The sequence below is a fragment of the Podarcis cretensis genome (assembly GCF_951804945.1).
Source record: "Podarcis cretensis genome assembly, chromosome: 11".
NCBI lineage: Eukaryota > Metazoa > Chordata > Lepidosauria > Squamata > Lacertidae > Podarcis > Podarcis cretensis.
The window spans coordinates 51173340-51191465 of NC_137180.1; the positions used below are offsets into that span (position 1 = coordinate 51173340).

The window sequence follows — 18126 nt, forward strand, 5'->3', positions numbered from 1 at the left end:
TGTAACCTGAAGCGTATGTAACCCGAGGTACCACTGTATCTTTATTTTAGAACTTGTGATTTATGCGGGTATTGTTCAGTTTGCTCGTGTTTAATGTTTATATTTGTTGCTTATGACTACTTTTGTCATAAACGTGTATTTTGTTCACATTGTAAGCAGCCTTGGGCATGGATTGAACTGTGAAGCAGCAGCACGTAACTAAAATTACGTATGTCTGTATTATGGTTAATAGCTGTTGATGGGCTTTTCCACCATTAATTTTTCCTCCTACTTTAGAAAGCCGTTTGGGTTGCTGACCATCAGCACATCCTGCGGTGCTCAATATCGTAAGTTAATTATACGCTGCATGAAGGCATGCACTTACATTAAACTTGGCCGGTGCCACTGCGTTGTCCTGTTGTTATGGTTGACGTAGTAGGTACGCCCAAGGTTGTCCACCTTTTCTTCCCATCCAGGAGGTAAGGGAGGTGGCGGTAACTCCTCTTGGCGTTGAGATGGAGAATCATTGGAGTCCACCACTTCCCAGCCATGCTTTGAAGGGGGGGAGGGAGTGGAAAATGCAAATTAATTTTTAAAAAAAAACCGATTCAAGTGTATGCAGTTTTCTAGCATGACAGAAGAGAAGAAATAGGGCTTTCAGTAGTCAAAATTTCACATAATATAGTAGCAGCAAAACATGCTGCATGGTAGCACTGACAAAGCAAGCATTTGTTTACGGTAAGCTGTTCTCCCAATGCACTCAACAAGGACTCACTCCATCCCTCCAAATAACGTATTTTTTTCCTATAAGACGCACCTTTCCCCTCCTAAAAATTAAGGGGAAATGTGTGTGCGTCTTTTGGAGCGAATGCAGGCTGCGTGGCTATCCCAGAAGCCGGAACAGTGAGAGGGATCGCTGCGCTGCGCAGTGCTGTTCTAGCTTCTGGCTTAGCCCCTCGGTCCCTTTCCCCACCTCCCAGAAAAGCCCCCAAGAGCCACGCTCCCTTTAAAGAGCCACGCGGAGTGTGTGTGCGGCTCTTGGGGGCTTTTCCCTGAGGAGGGAGAAGGGCAGCCCATCAGTGATGAGCTGCACTTCTCCTTCCTTGGGGAAAAGCCTGCAAGCGCCGCACACACGCTCCACGTGGCTCGTGAAAGGGAGCGCTGAGGAGAGCCTGGGATGCATACAGGCTCTGCTCAGTGCTCCCTTTAAAGAATTTTTTTTCTTGCATTCCCCCTCTAAAAACTAGGTGCGTCTTATGGTCAGGTGTGTCTTATGGAGCGAAAAATACGGTATCGTGTTTCCATGAAAGCTAGACTGAGGAGCATCACCTCCAAATAAAGATCTAAAGAATGGGGGAGAATATGTTGAGCAGGATGGCGTAGGGCTTTAGGAGCAGATGGCGTAGGGCTTTAAAAGGAATCACCTGTACAGTGGTACCTTGGTTGTCGAATGGCTTGGCTCTCGAACAAATCAGCTACAGAATGTCGGAAACCCAGAAGCAAGTGTTCCGGTTTGCGAACTTTTTTTGGAAGCCGAACTTCCAACACAACTTCCAATTGAGTGCAGGAAGTTCCTGCAGCCAATTGGAAGCCACAACTTGGTTTCTGAACGGTTCCAGGACTCAAACTGACTCCCGGAATGGATTAGGTTCGACAACCAAGGTACCACTGCACTTTGAAGTGGACATAGAAGCATATAGACAGTTATAGCGCAGATGGGGAAGAAAGGTGGCATTTTTATACAGGGGCCATTTCTCAAGAAAAGAGGCAGGTTGCAACATCCTGAACTAGCCCCCATCTCCTAACCACCTTCAAAAGTCAGTCTTACAGAAAGCACATCTCACTAGTGAAATCTAAATGGTGGAAAAAGCATGGTTGAGGCTGGTTCCCCCTCCCGCGATTTAGCGAAAACACAAAGCACTTCTTTCCTTGATAAACTTTGGAGAGTAAGAGAGTTATTTTAGTTTGCCCAATATTGCTGGAATTTTGCTGCAAAGAGCATCTCTGTTCTGCAATGTGACATAGCAAAATGGGAAGAAATTCTATGCTTGCTTCGTAACCCAGAATTGGCATTTATTCAATTAGGACTGAAAACAATGCTTCGTCCTCGAGGTCATCACTAGGAATAAAGGCTGAAATGGCTCGTATCTGATTCACTCATATCATGAAAAGATAAAATTTCAATAGAAAGCTGTTCCAGCTCTCATGGCTGATTCATAAAACACTTTGGATGTGTTAACAGCGTGGGCTCTTTGGCTTGTGACAAATGACAAACTTACAAGTAACATCCACCCTAATGCATTACCACCCACTCAAGCCACAGGTCACCAGCGCTGCAGCAACGTTTGAAGAAAGCAGTTGCATTGTAAGCTGCGATTGAAGTAGCATAATTGAGTAGTCAGATGAAAGCTTTTTCTGCAGATTTTGTTCTCCCTGCCGTAGCAATCCACGTCATATTCTGCTGAAAGGATCCCATGAACTTGATGCTTCACTCCTGAAACTATCTCTCTTGCCCACACATGCGGAATCGCTCTGTTTATGCATTTCAGCGTTTATTTTGAAAATTTATATGCTGCACCACCAACAACAAATCGTGATCCCAGGGCCGCTCAGAATCATACTTGAAAATGTAAGCACGTAATGATAAGATAGAACCAATGGTAAAAAGAAGAAGAACAGAAATTGCAGCAAAGATTTAGCAGAGCATCATGTATTAGCTCTTAGAAACAAAATCTAGATATGAGGAAATTCTGTTCATCTTCTTCAAGGGACAAAGTGTTTGATAGAATATGGTGTCTCCCTTCTTTCTTGCAGAACTTGCAGATTATAACGATTTTCCATTACTGAAATTGAGCTTGGCCATCAAAGTTCATTTTTGTTAATAGCTGCAGAATCTGGCTGCTGTGCTGTAGAGAGGAGCCTGAGTTGAATAACAAAACAAACTTGGCTCAGCTATCTGAATCTGGAGTAGCTGAGGTCCTAACTATTGTACTGAAACTTTGACCTAAGCCCAGTGTTAATGTTTTTACACAATTGTAAGCTTTCGGTGTTTTATGGATCTGAAAGTCGCTGCGAAACTTTTTGTGTGGAAAGTGATGATTAAATGAAAGAAATAATAACAAGAATACCTTTTAGCAATATGATCAGTAAAGCAGAATGTCTATCAGATATGCAACAGTTACAGAGAAATAAAGAAATTTGGAAACCTCGTATTTAAAGCAGTTTACCTCAGAATCCTCCCTCTGATCACCATCCTCTTCTTGCCCTCCGTTTTTTGGCATATATGCCATCTTCAGCCTCAGAAATCCCTTTACTCGAGATTTGTGACTACAGAGGAAATAGTAAAAAGGAGGGATAAATAATGTCCTGTTGAACTTGAAAAGCACTTAGTTTTAGCTATCTATCAATCTGTACATAAACTGTAAATTACGCAGTACACATATTATGTCTTTACTATTCTTCTGTTATATTATTCATCTATAATATATGTCCATATTCTCACCTTCTTGGCCTGAGGAGGAAATCTTTAAAAGTATACGGCCTTTCCATGGTTGGGTCTTCAGTCTATTGGGACAAAAATCAAATCATTAATGCTCACGAACACATGAGTGCATGCTCTAGTAAAATGTAAACAGGAGACCTACAGAAATTACATTATTCCAAAGAACTCTGCTGCTCTTGCAACCATTGTGTATTGTCAGCTGAGCATTTCCACCAGGTGTCGCTCTCAACACCGCTAATAGCTCAGCCCAACAATAAATGCTATGGAAGCAGAAGTAGTTACAGATGCACAAAGTTGTTTACTACTAATCTCAATGAAGCAATGGTCCAGGTCACAAGCAGAGGCCTGTTTTCCAATCACCAACTTTGAGAACGCACATTGCAAAGTGCCAAGAAGCACGATAACTGCGACAACTGAAGGCGCTGAGAACGACACGCACAATTTTTTTTTGGTTTAGCAGTCAGAGCTAGCTCCTATGTCTAAGATAGTCCACATGGCTTGTTCTATGAGACATTCCACAAACCAAAAAGATGAGGTTTCCATGGGTATTTACTGTCAACACTTTCCCCCACCTAGCCCTACCATTAAGCTTATGTTCCAAAAGAAGCGGTCACATCATTTTCTCCAATTGTCAACAGTCCTGGAATTAAAATGACAGATTTGAATTCCTAGATGTCTCCATCTATCAGAATCAAGGTAACGTGGAGCCATAACCAAATTTGCTAAGGATAGTCTGCAGACATATCTTATTTATATGGGATGACAACTATGGATTTTATAAAGGAGTCATATCGATCAGAATCAAGATAATCTGGAGCCATAACCAAATTTGTCAAGGAAATTTTGCAGACTTTTCTTATTCATCTAGGGTGACAGTTATAGATTTGATAAAACAGTTGTATTAAATAACTACACAGAAGGACCAAGCTAAGTATTTGATAGTTTGGGTTTTTGCATTAAAAACTGCCCTCTCGGAACTTGTCATTGAAAATACAGGATTTTTTTAAAGAGTTGCATTAATGGAAGCAGTTCCCCTCCTCAGAAATATCAAGTTCTTGTGCAAGCATTAAATGGACAATTTCTGAAGGGGAAAGAAAACATATTAGCGCTAAGCATGCACTGCAACAGGGGTCAGAATTTCATTGTAGAGTTGTTAACAAAATGCTAAAGGTCTTAATGTGCTATGTAAACAGTGATGACCAAGATAAAAGATACCCCCACAATCTTAGTGTTTGTGCAGCTGAAGCACAGAGAATTTGGGTCAGTCCTAGAATGCAGGCTTTTCCTCGGTTGGGAAAAAAAAAACATCTTCAGATTACCATTTATTTATTTTTGCAAAAATTGTATTAGTTTTTACAATATCAATGACAAACAAAAACATAAAACAAACAAAACATAACAAACATAAATCATAACCTTATTGAAAATAACAGTTATTTACTTTGTAAAACGACTTCCTCATTTCCCCTTAGTTGAAATTCATTGCATATCCTTATAACGGTTTTCCAAATCCCAATTTTAATACCCTTTAAATTAAACATTAACATCTTTAAATCTTCTCCTTCTTGTATTAAACATATTATTTTATCAGTTAACATAGATACAATCCTAAGCCCTTTAAGTATCTGGACGCTATTTCCAGTTGTTTTAGCTTAACAAATTTAACTAAATAATCATTAAATTTCTTCCATTCTTCGTGGTGTTCCTCCTCCTTCTGGTCGCGGACTCTTCCGGTTAGATCGGCTAGCTCCATACAATCCATCATCTTCATCTAACATTCTTCTACTGTTGGTGCTTCTTGAGTTTTCCACTTTTTAGCTAACAAAATACGAGCCGCAGTTGTGGCATACAAAAATAGATTAACATCTTTCTTGGGCAATTCCGAACCTGTTATTCCAAGAAGAAAGGCCTCTGGTTTCTTTATAAATGTATATTTCAACATTTTTTTCAATTCATTATAAATCTTTTCCCAGAAGTCTTTCACCTTGGAGCAGGTCCACCACATATGAAAGAATGTTCCTTCCTTTTCTTTACATTTCCAACATGTATTATCACAATTATGATACATCTTTGCTAATTTTACAGGGGTCAAATACCATCTATACATCATTTTCATAATATTTTCCTTTAACAAAGTACATGTGGTGAACTTCACCCCTTTCTTCCACAATCTTTCCCAGTCCTCAAACATTATGTTATGTCCTAAATCTCTTGCCCAATCTATCATCACCGATTTAACTTGTTCATCTTTCGTATGCCAGTCCAGCAAAAGCTTGTACATTTTAGATAAGTTTTTACCTTCAGTATCTAACAACTCCATCTCCAACTTAGATTTTCCCTGAAAATCTAAGTCAGATTGCCATTTTTAAAAATAACTATTCATCAATCTTACAACCTTGATATGAACTTTTATATTGTTTAACTGGAAACAAATATTTTCTTCTCAGCAACATAGCACCTTAATTTGTACTTGTCTGGTGATTTCTATTTATGAACATGCAAATGACAATGGCCCTACTTAGGTGGCAGGGAATGGAGACTGCAATGAGAGTCTGCCTTGAGCCCTGCCTCAAACATCCCTGAGCACACTGACTAGACTACAGTCGATCTCCAGTTGAGAGGCCAGGTCTGAAGGGAGATTCTACGTGTTGGTGCTATTCAAAGTGTTGGTGCTGACCTTTAAAGCCCTAAACGGCCTCGGTCCAGTATACCTGAAGGAGCGGCTCCACCTCCCATCATTCTACCCAGACACTGAGGTCCAGCGCCGAGGGCCTTCTGGCGGTTCCTTCACTGCAAGAAGCCAAGTTACAGGGAACCAGGCAGAGGGCCTTCTCGGTAGTGGCACCCACCCTGTGGAACGCCCTCCCACCAGATGTCAAAGAGAACAACTACCAGACTTTTAGAAGACACCTGAAGGCAGCCCTGTTTAGCGAATGTTTAGAAGACACCTGAAGGCAGCCCTGTTTTAATGTTTAATAGACGATTGTATTCTAATATTCTACTGGAAGCTGCCCAGAGTGGCTGGGGAAACCCAGCCAGATGGGCGGGGTATAAATAAATTATTATTATTATTATTATTATTATTATTATTATTATTTGCATTTAGCTGAGTGTGTTAAAAACCCTACTTGTACACAGGAACCCTGTCTTATCTAAGTGCATTTGCCATGGGCACCCAAGTGCTTTAGCATTAGAACTCAAAGATGCGATCCTTAAAACTGATATGACTCTGCATGTTCCTTCAGTATCTCACCATAGAAAACACATTCAAATACAAAGCAATAGATATTTAGGAGAGAGATGTGATGATGGTCTACAAGACTATTCCTCAGAACAGGATGCTGGTGGAACATCTCATTTTCAGTACTTGGTATTTCCAGACAGGTCTGGGGAAATTAAGACCCTGGAGAGTTGCTGCCAGCCCGTGTAGGAAGATGGAGAAGTGGAATGATTCAGTGTAAAATATGAGGATCGTAATACTGATCTTACAGTGTTATAGTAAAGGTTATACATGAAAGATAATACAGGCGAAGCACCTTGGGAAGTCTGGGAAAGCATTTCGTCGTCATTATTGATAATCATGGCTTAAAATGGGGCTTGCTGAGCCAAAAAGAAAGTTCTAATTTGGCTTGTTTAAAGAACAAAACAGCAACTGACGTATATCAATACATGATAATGTATCAATACATGATAATGGCAAATTCACACCTATATGACTGCCAGCTTCTGGACTACATACGAAAATCTAGAACAGCGAATCTGTTTAATAAGGGGAAATAATGTTTGGCAGACCATCAAGAGTCATAAGAAAGCGGGGGAGTGGGGGTGTTGAAGGGTGAGCTAGGTAGAAAGAGAAATAAGTTTCCTGTAAAATGTATTCCCTTTTTTTCCTAAGCCAACAACGTCTCTCACAAGGTTGTTGCAAGAATAAATGAGATAAGTGTTATAATGCACTTTGTACATTTAACAGAAATGATTAATTATAGTAATAAAATGGTGTGTGCTGATTGAGGATATTGGAAGGCTTCCAACTACACTGTAAATTTTTAATGCAGATACTTAACCCAAGAATGAAACTGCTCAGACATTTCTTTAAAACCTGCATTATGAGAGCAAATGGACTAGAGCAGCTGCACTGAAGACGTATTAAAATCCCAGACGAAAATGAACTTGCTGCATTCAGGACTCCAGGCACAGCAGCAGAAACTGTGAAAATACAGTCTGGGATTGTTCTTCATCTCCACTCGCTGCTAGATGGGGGAACCCTTTGAAAGACCTGGACTCTGGCCTGATCTGACACTGCGGTTGTCTGCTAGAGATTTTTCTATCAAAGCACCGAGCAGCTGATTCCAGCCCAAAGGAGAATAATACGATAGAACCATTACAGAATAAGATGGTTTGCCTAGGAAGAAAAATGTCACCCAAATTTGCACACTCGCATATTATGTGCAGAGATCAGAACACAGTATTTCTTCTGCCACACAGACCCTAGCTAGTATTGGCCTGAACACGTCTGCCAATATATATATATCCACTCTGAGAATGCCCATTTGCCTACCTTTGAGGAAATTTCTGCAAATGGATCTAAGCAAGCACATTTTACATGAGTGACAAAGCCTTGTAAACTGGAACCCAATAGAGAAATACTTGTTACTGGGAAAAAATGGGAATGAGATTTTTCCTTGCCCCGTGGACAGTCGGAGGCTACCAACCTCTTAGGGAACGCTAACTCAAAGGTAAACAGTAGCATCCCAAGAAAAGCAGCTGAGAAAACTCAAAACAGCAAGCTCCCTTCTTGCACAACAGCTGCCTGGCAGCCCCAAGGAGTGAAAAGCCTCCATCTATTCTGCTATTTATTAATCTTAATCAACATTCAGTTCATGCCAGCAGCCAGGCATATGCAGCCAGACGCGCAGAGCTACATCAGTTTGTATGATCTTGCAGAAAGGAAGACGTCTTTACAAGCCCGCAGTGGTCGTGTCCACACAAAATGCTAAACCATGGTCTAGTGCAAGGGTAGATAAATATTTCTGCTTTGCCCCTGAGGGCCGTAAGGAACAGTGTGTAGGGTGATCAGGGGTTACATGCCAGGGGGTATAGCCAAAATTCTCTCTCTCAAACACACCCATCCCTCCTCCTCCAACAGAGCTGTGAGAAGAATTCAATTTCGCTTTTATTGAATTAAGTGTTACTGAGTATTATGTTCAAACTGAGGATCCTAGCTTAAAACAGATTCCGATGAAATGAATAAACCAGATTCATAGCCCATGGTTTAAAGCTGACATTTTACTCACCCATGTCTGCGGTACAGGAAACAGATAAGTATAGACAAAGTAAGCAGAATTAAATTCCTGGCTGCGGTATTAGTAATATGTATTACCACAGTACTATTACATGTTTGGCTTTCTTCCTTTTAATAGAATAATGTTATCTCAAAGAGTCTCGTTTGCCTAAAATCCTTAAGCTGCAACCTCTGATGTGTGGTATAACATTTTCCACAAGCTTCTCCACTGCTGTATTTTTCTGCACAAAATTTCCTTTTTTAAAAAAAGAAAGAAATGCATTGTTTGCTAACAGTAACATAATGGATAGATACAATGCAAGCAAAATTGGGAAACTTGCATTGCAAAACAGTCAAATCTAAAATGAAAGGCGTACGCTATTTTCAGCCGGCCGGCCCTGTGAATGTCGTGTATTTATGAACATAGCTCTTCAAATCTGCTAAAGTTATCTTGTTAACAGTTTTCAGTGCCTCCGTTTACTTTCTCTCAACAAGGTTATTACAACAGTTGAGTTGTCAAATCTAAAAATGCTTACAAATATTCTACTAAAAGCAATTTCCAGCGAAAACTTTGCATTTGTATGAATACTATGTTTATTAGGGGCTATCGCTCTTGCTTGCTGCCCACCTACCCACTACCCTCAGCCAACCCCCCTCCCTTTACAACTCGCCCAAAAAATCCTCCCCTTACAGCTTTGCCCCCCAAACCCTCTCCACTCTTTCTGTACAGCTTGCCCCCCAAAACTATCCCTATCTCCTTACAAACTCATCCGACAACCACCCGCCCGCCAGCACCCATCCCTGTGCTTGCTCTGTTGCTGCCGCAGAAGTGAGTTCCTCTCCGCCAAGTGAAGTAAGTTTGCTTTTTAAAATACAGGCCTTCTTCTCTTAGCAGCAGGGGGCAAACGAAGGGGAGAAAGACTTTCTCACTTTCATTCCCTTCCCCTGCAGCCATTTGTGGCAGTGGGGTTGTGGGAGGGCCTACCTGGGCTGGCCACTTGCCCACTCACTCGACCTACTTGCTGCAAGATTCTTGAGCAGGGTTCAGCAAACTTTTTCAGCAGGGGGCCGGTCCACTGTCCCTCAGACCTTGTGGGGGGCCGGACTATATTTTTTTGGGGGGGGAAATATATGAATGAATTCCTATGCCCCACAAAAAACCCAGAGATGCATTTTAAATAAAAGGACACATTCTACTCATGTAAAAACACACTGATTCCTGGACCATCTGTGGGCCGGATTTAGAAGGTGATTGGGCCGGATCCGGCCCCTGGGCCTTAGTTTGCCTACCCATGTTCTTGAGCTACGCTCGCCATTTTAACTTGTCTGCCCACTCGGTCGTCAATGTGGTGACAGACAAGCACCAAGTACACAGTATGGAGAGAAACGACATAAAATTCTGCTTTTATGATCCCCATCGCATCACATGTTTCAGTTAAGGTACTCTGGGCAAGTGGTGAAAAACAACAACACATATTTAACAGCATGTAGAATTGACTGCACATGCTTTTTTCAGTGTTGCTTAGCTGAGGCAAAATAACATGCTAACTCAAAACTGGGGGGGGGGGATTAGTGCAGTGGAAGTTTTTTGTCAGAAAACTCACACCACGTGCTCATTTATGGATGTGTAAATGGATACTGCACAGCTGTTAGCCATTAACACCCCCCCTCAAAAATTCTATATAATATTCAGTTACGCCCCACTGCAGTGGTTGCACTTTGAAGCTGTGTGGCTCCCAGGACTGTGGGGAGCTGTGTGGACATTTATAGGTATGGATGCAGAGAAGAAAATCAGTTACTGTGCTCTGTCTTTTTAGTATCCATTTTCTACCTGTGAATTGGTATTTCTGGAGGAAGAAGGATTTCTACTGCTTCCTGTCAAGTTAACAGCATGACCATTTTATCAAATTTATGACGGTCCCCTCTTCCACTGATTCACAACAGGAACCAAGTCATGCAAAAATATATATTTACCCAATTTAGCCTTCAAGAAGCATTCAGCAGCCATTCCACCCAGTTCTCATTCCCAAGCGATATATCCACAGAGCATTTCTACCCACGAGTCTCCTGCAGAGCTAAATATTTAGCTAGCTTTCTTTAAAAGGCCAGCTCGATGTGAAAACCCTTATTTGTCGGGAGGAAACACAGTCTGTTTTTCAGTTCTGAACAGTTTTCAGCAAGAGTGTTTTCACTGTGCAAAAGGAGAATTTCCATGGAGCAGACAAGTGACTAAAATGTGTTAAGAGTCTCCAAAAGCAGTGCCACTGTCTGACACTGGGAAGATGGGCATTAAAAACATTCTCCTTGTTCTAGGCTAGAATGTTTGCTTGTTAACACATTTTTAATGCTTCCTTATTCTTGGTGAGTGCATCAGTCAAGTCCATAAGCATGTGTCTTGCATATAAAAGAGAAAAGAAGATGCAGAGGCTGTGAATTCGCTATTTCTGCTCTCTCTAACAATGGTCTAGAACTGGAAGCTTTACATCATTTTTATTTCAGTGTAATAGATGTGAACTTTGATGTAAGACTATGAAAACAGGTGCAGCAATACAGACCATGTGTTTCCCTCCTTTCACTTTCCGCAGTAAACTATCATGTAGCTTTACATCTGCATCAAGGTTAACTCTAACTATGGTTATTTTCACACCAGGGTTTGCAGGTGTTCATCTGCCCATGTTTGAACGCTTGCCTAGAAAGTGCTGCGGCTTCCAGCAACAAAATGGCTATCGTTGGGGGCATGGTGATAACGAAAAATTAGGGACAGTACAGTCATTGCTGCTTCGCCGCCACCAATCAACAAGTCCTGTATGTTAGTACATCCTGCTGGTTCTGATTGTGGCGACCACAACAGTATTGATCACACACAGAGAGCAATGCCCATGCTCTCCAATAACAGGGAGCATTTCCTAGTACCAGACACACCTCAGCCGCTGTCTGTTGCACAGACAGCACATGAACACACTCACCCCAAGCATACAGACCACAGTCATTTCTCTCAGTCACCCATGCATCTATCCCTCCCTCTGCCCAGGTGCATCTTTCCGAATCACACACACATCCAGAAAAACGCCTCCAAAGAAGGACCTACCCTTGAAATAAAACCAATCCTCCCTCAAAATAAAAATTCAAGGGCCACCGTCCAGGTGCCCACAGATTGGTGATCCCTACACTATGGCTTCATATGCCACAGTTTATGAACCTGTCAACAAGCACCACAGATGTGATTCCCTTCCCCTGTTTACTGGCTTTGGAACAGCGATCCTGGCTTGCATTAACTCAAGGGCTCCTTGTTGTATCTTTGCATGGATCTAGCACACAACAGGAAGGGGGAAATGGGTGTGTCCATGGTACTATGACACCACGGACAAATGTCCAAAGACAGCCAGAGGGGTTGCAAACTCTGGTTCAAATATTGGGTTACATCCAAGACGTTGACAAGCTCCATTGAAATCAATGGGATGTCAGCTAATAATGACTAAATTCCATTGACTTTGATGGATCTGTTTCTAAGGAGGACTAAGTTTGGATCAAAGCCATAGCTGGCATTAATATTCGTACAGATGCAATGTGGCGGCTGTGATCAGCTTGGAGAGATGGTCTCATTAGGTGGTGCTGGGAATTTTCTACTCTGCCCCGTAGTCTTAGGCATATGTGTTTTCAGGTTTCCACCTTGTCCCCTATGCTTTCTAACACCTACAGGAAACCACTGGGGAAAGCCATTTGTACACCGATGAGACAGCTCTTTGATTAAGAGGTTTATAAATATTCTAAATAAATTAGTAAAATTTGGCAGGTTGGACTGAGATATCAGTAATATGCCGATGCAGCGCTATCTCTGTTTTCTACCTACAAATCGCAGGGAGGCTGTGGAACTGTTGGAACAGGTGTGCATAGGCTGGTTGGGACAGAAACATTACAAGAATTCTGCAACAGAGATCTATAAGTGTGCACTGGCTCATTATAATTTGGTGTTTGCAATAACTGCAATTGCTTTCCCCCCCACGGTATTTTGAACATCTTTTCCCATCAGTGCTTTGGGGTTTCTCGGTGTGTTTTGCAGAAAACTTAGACTAGACACACTTTCTGGAATCTGTTGTTCTCCTGCTCTTAAAGGCAATGTTTTCTGTTACAGGGACTTCTCATTATCAACGACAAAGCACATTCAATGTTGTTATTTTATGTTTAATTTAAAAAAAAAGACAGAAGCTTTCAACGGGAACCATGTTGCTTTCCTACATATAGCAGCTGCATGGGGGGCTGACGCCACTGACGTAAGATGGAAACAGCTATTTCAAAAGAGCCCTGTGGCATCGCACGTAGTTTTTCCACAAGGAATAGAAAATTGCAAAGAGCTAATTTTTTTTATGAATCATTTGGAACAGAGTATTACTTCTAACTAGGTCCCAAGTGGTTTAGTTTTAGAGCAGCAGCAGGGAACCTTTCTGAAAACACTTTTGTGGTTGTCAACTGGTTTGACAAATGGAGTTAAAACATTAGAGCTTATTAGGAACGTTTAACAAGTTTTCTGCTGGCTGTGCTCTGGTGCAGTTCAGGAGAGGACACTAATCTCCGGTTAGTGACAACTCTACCAGGTTGAACGTCTAGCACATTTGTAAAACTCAGCACTAAAAACACAACTGAGATCAATACCAGCAGTAGAATAAGAATTCCTATTACTTAATCTCATGTCGTGATTCTTTTACTCTTTTTATATACAGTGGCACCTTGGAAGTTGAACGGAATCCGTTCTGGAAGTCTGTTTGACTTCCAAAACGTTCAGAAATCTAGGCGTTGCTTCTGATTGGCTGTAGGAAGCTCCTGCAGCCACTTGGAAGCTGCGGAAGTCGCGTTGGACGTTTGGGTTCCAAAGAACGTTCGCAAACCAGAACACTCACTTCCAGGTTTGCGGTGTTCGTGAGCCAAAACATTCAACTTGCAAGGCGTTCGGGATCCAAGGTACAACTGTACTCAAGAACTTGAACTCTAAGCTTTTAACCAGTGCTTTGTGGGGTTCTTCAAGTGTTTCGGACTGTAACTCCTATCGGTCCCAGCTAGCATGGCCAATGGTCATGGGTGAAAGCAGCGGGACAGCAAAACACTGGGAAGGCTGCTTTAAATGCTAAAGAACTAGGAATATATAGTGGAAGCAAACTGCTGCTATATGGTACGTTGCATTCGTTGCCTGTAGAGTGGCCAACAGCACAAGTTACGTCATCAGCTCACATTGGGTGTTGCATATCATCCTAATATATAAAAATGGTGCAGCTCCTGCCTATCTTATCCTTGGCTGAGCACCATCTGAATGGCTAACTCCATCCATCCCTACATGCACTACTACTGATGCTAGAGTAAGTTACCACATATGGGCTTGGTATCTATGTGTTTCCGTAGTCTGCAAAGGCCTATCATGGGGCTTTAGAAATTTGCCCTAAAGTTACAGAGGGGAAGGGAAAGCCACTCTTCTCCACACATGAACCAGATGATAGGGGTTTCTGGAGCTCCTCTCTTCTCTTTTGTTCCTCTACCCCACCCTGACATCATGCAGATTTGGGACTGTGACGCAGTACTACATTTTTATGTATATAGGAAGATATTGTTTAAACCAGGGATGGGGAGCCTGTAGACCTGCCCCCCCCCCCGATGTTGCTGGACTACCAACTCCCATAATCCCTGACAGTTGGCCCTGTTGGTTTGGGGTCAATGGGAATTGGAGTCCAGAAAGATCTGGAGAGTCACAGATTCCCCATTCTTGGTTTAAGCCATTGTCCCAGGAGCTTGGATGCAGTAGAGAAGGTTGTAAATAAAATATCTTACCGGAAGATGATTAAGTGGCACATCCACTTGACCCAGGAAGTCGTCTCTGGTCTGTTAATGAAACAGAAAAGACATTAAATCATCATTAAGACATAATTTGTTCATTAAATCAGTCCAACTGATGACATTATATCATGCTAATTTCTGTAGCAGCCTTGAACATTATCAACTGCATACCCCCAAAACGCCTCCCCTTACGGAGCCAATGTCTTCTGTTAGTAAAAGCATTCCAATTATTTCTAACGTTGCTTCTGCCCTCACGCAGGCTCACATGATATTTAATAGTCGGTAAAAATAAAAGTTGAGAGTGAAAAGCTCTGCAATGTTTTTCTTCATTTCAAAGTCAGCAAAAAGTGCATCAGAACCTCAGATGTGGTTAAAACAACGAGCCTTTTTTGCACTTTTGCACTATGGTGATGTTATTTCCTGCAGGAAAAGCAAGTTATTCTTTCTGAAAGAAAAGTTAATGCCCCCTTTAAGAGTTACATAAGTGCCTTCAGGCTCACTAAGCGTTCCTCAACGTAGAGATCTCCCTGTTCATTGCAATGGACAGATCTGGTCCATGCATGCAAAGTGATGATCAATTTCTCCGGGACAATAAATGACTTACTGTCCAAAGATTAATTACCTGCACATACTAGGAAGATAGGAAGTTCCCTTATTCTGAGTTTGGCAATTGGTCCTTCTATCTCGGTATCATTTACATTGACTGACACCAAAGTTTTCATACAGGAGAATGTGCCAACCATACCTAGGCATGCCATGTGCTGAAATGGGGATTTCTGGTATGCAAGACACATGCTCTATCACTGAGCTATGGCCCTCCCATATCTGTAAACAAATCCTGGACCAGGAGTATGTTTTAGAATCAGCAGAGTTAAAAGCAAATTGGGAGAAACAGTTAAAAGCAAGTATATACAAGTTTTCAAAAGATGAATCAAAGCCAAGAATAGCTAAAAGCAGATTAAAACACATGTAACTTCTTTATATAAACAAACATAATTTTTATTAAATTTTCTAATTTACATTTCAAAGCATTCATTTAGACAACCTTACATCAAAAACTTCCCTTCTTCTCTTCCCGTGGTTCATTTTGCATACCATACATCCCTGCATATTTTACATGAACTAAACCATTTGGTAATCCATTGTTACATCCATCAAAAATTATTTTCAGGGTTAAATTTATCTTAAAGCTACCAGCGTTGTTCAATAAACACAATTGTCAACCATATATTCAATAAACATTTTCCAGTCTTCTTTAAAAGTACATTCTTCTTGTTCTCTTACTCTATAAGTTAAAATATGTGAGCTGCGTATATTCCATCCGTTTATGTTGCCATTCTTCTTTAGTTGTTTGTAAATTGAGTCTTCTACTGCTAATCAGAGGCTTCCTGTTGAATCCGTTGGCTGATTCTGAATCTGTCGACTGAGCACCCATGCAACACAGAGGTGATATTTGAAGTTTTTGTTTTTCTTAATTTTTTTTGAATTTTTGTTTGTGTTGCTTTTTCATTTTTTTGACTGTGACTTGTTCTTCATTTTATGGGACTGACTTGTGACTGCGGCTTGTGACTCCGTTTTTGTGACTGTGTGGAACCCAGTTCAGCTACTAATTGATTGATTGTGTGACTGCAGAAATGGATAAAAGCCCTCCATCCAAACAATGACATGTAAGAAAAAATAATTTTAATTTTTATCATCTACAATACTGTCTTATTTATTTTATAGTACAGTACATTGATTATTAAGGGACCGGGTGGCGCTGTGGGTAAGACCTCAGCGCCTAGGACTTGCCGATCGCATGGTCGGCGGTTCGAATCCCCGCGGAAGGGTGCGCTCCCGTCGTTTGGTCCCAGCACCTGCCAACCTAGCAGTTCGAAAGCACCCCCGGGTGCAAGTAGATAAATAGGGACCGCTTACCAGCGGGAAGGTAAACGGCGTTCCGTGTGCTGTGCTGGCTCGCCAGATGCAGCTTGTCACGCTGGCCACGTGACCCGGAAGTGTCTGCGGACAGCGCTGGCTCCTGGCCTATAGAGTGAGATGAGCACACAACCCTAGAGTCTGGCAAGACTGGCCCGTACGGACAGGGGTACCTTTACCTTTACCTTTTTACATTGATTATTGCTTTCATTTTATGGATCAATGGTCTCATTAGATGAAAATCATGTTAAATTACTGTTTTAGGGGTTGTTTTTAGAACTCTTCTATGGGAAAGGATGCCTTGGTTTTAGAACGCTTTGGTTTTGGAACAGACCTCCGGAACGTATTAAGTTTGGGAACCAAGGTACCGCTGTATAAGTATTCAATATGCTTATAGGTTGCATTGCATTGTTCTTGTTGGCATCTGTCCATCTCGGGAGACAATGGAAGACTGCGTCTTCAGGGGTGTAGCATTTTGGGGGAGTAAAGTGAAAGCTAATGCAATATTTTCAAACCTCGCCTTAAAAGAATTCCAACCTTCAGTTTAAAAGAGAGATTAGTTCATGAATTAGGGGTGGCATTATTTTTCTCCATCCTCCCCCCAAATGTCCACTTTTTCCACTGGAAAAAATTTAAATGAACTCAGTATAAAGATGGGGGATTTCTTTCTCCAATCTTCCAATTTCTGCATCACACCCCTGGACTTGCCCTTCCCTTCAATTGTCTCTCCTATTTTCAAATGTTGAACTGTAAGCTCCACACAACTAGGTCCTGTGTTGCTTTTTGTTGTTCCGTAAATCACCTTGTATATTAATTGTTTTTGTTGTTTAGTCATTTAGTCATTTAGTCGTGTCCGACTCTTTGTGTCCGCATGGACCAGAGCATACCAGGCACTCCTGTCTTCCACTGGCCAAAGTACTGGAGCCTCAGATTCAGGGTCTGTCCTTCCAGTGAGCACTCAGGGCTGATTTCCTTAAGAATGGAGAGGTTTGATTTTCTTGCAGTCCATGGGACTCTCAAGAGTCTCCTCCAACACCATAATTCAAAGCATCAATTCTTCGGCAATCAGCCTTCTTTATGGTCCAGCTCTCACTTCCATACATCACTACTGGGAAAACCATAGCTTTAACTATACGGACTTTGTCGGCAAGGTGATGTCTCTGCTTTTTAAGATGCTGTCTAGGTTTGTCATTGCTCTTCTCCCAAGAAGCAGGCGTCTTTTAATTTCGTGACTGCTGTCACCATCTGCAGTGATCATGGAACCCAAGAAAGTAAAATCTCTCACTGCCTCCATTTCTTCCACTTCTATTTGCCAGGAGGCGATGGGACCAGTAGCCATGATCTTAGCTGTCTTTGTCCATGGATACTTGGCAGGGATACTTGAGTAGCTTGCCGGTTTCTGCTCCAGATGGAACACGTTTAGTCAAAACTCTCCGCTATGACCTGTCCATCTTGGGTGGCCCCGCACGGCATAGCTCATAGCTTCACTGAGTTGTTCAAGCCCCTTCGCCACGACAAGGCAGTGATCCATGAAGGAGTGTATATTAATGGTGTGGTACAAATGAAAAGGAAAACCTTAAACAGTGCACAAGCTGGCTGCTTCTCTACCTGGTGTCCCATGGTAGTT

The 18126-nt window shown here is 41.8% G+C and overlaps 1 protein-coding gene across 10 annotated transcripts in view; it reads right to left on the reverse strand.

The window, feature by feature from the left end:
- Positions 1-18126, reverse strand: part of NEDD4L (NEDD4 like E3 ubiquitin protein ligase) — a 260860-nt gene that overhangs the window by 65297 nt on the left and 177437 nt on the right. For all 10 annotated transcript variants that reach the window (XM_079994713.1, XM_079994715.1, XM_079994714.1 and 7 more), the window contains 4 exons: positions 14577-14627; positions 3482-3543; positions 3207-3306; positions 365-531 (listed from right to left, as the gene is read on the reverse strand). In XM_079994713.1, coding sequence (XP_079850839.1) covers positions 365-531; positions 3207-3306; positions 3482-3543; positions 14577-14627 — 380 coding nt within the window. The remainder of the gene's footprint in view (positions 1-364; positions 532-3206; positions 3307-3481; positions 3544-14576; positions 14628-18126) is intronic.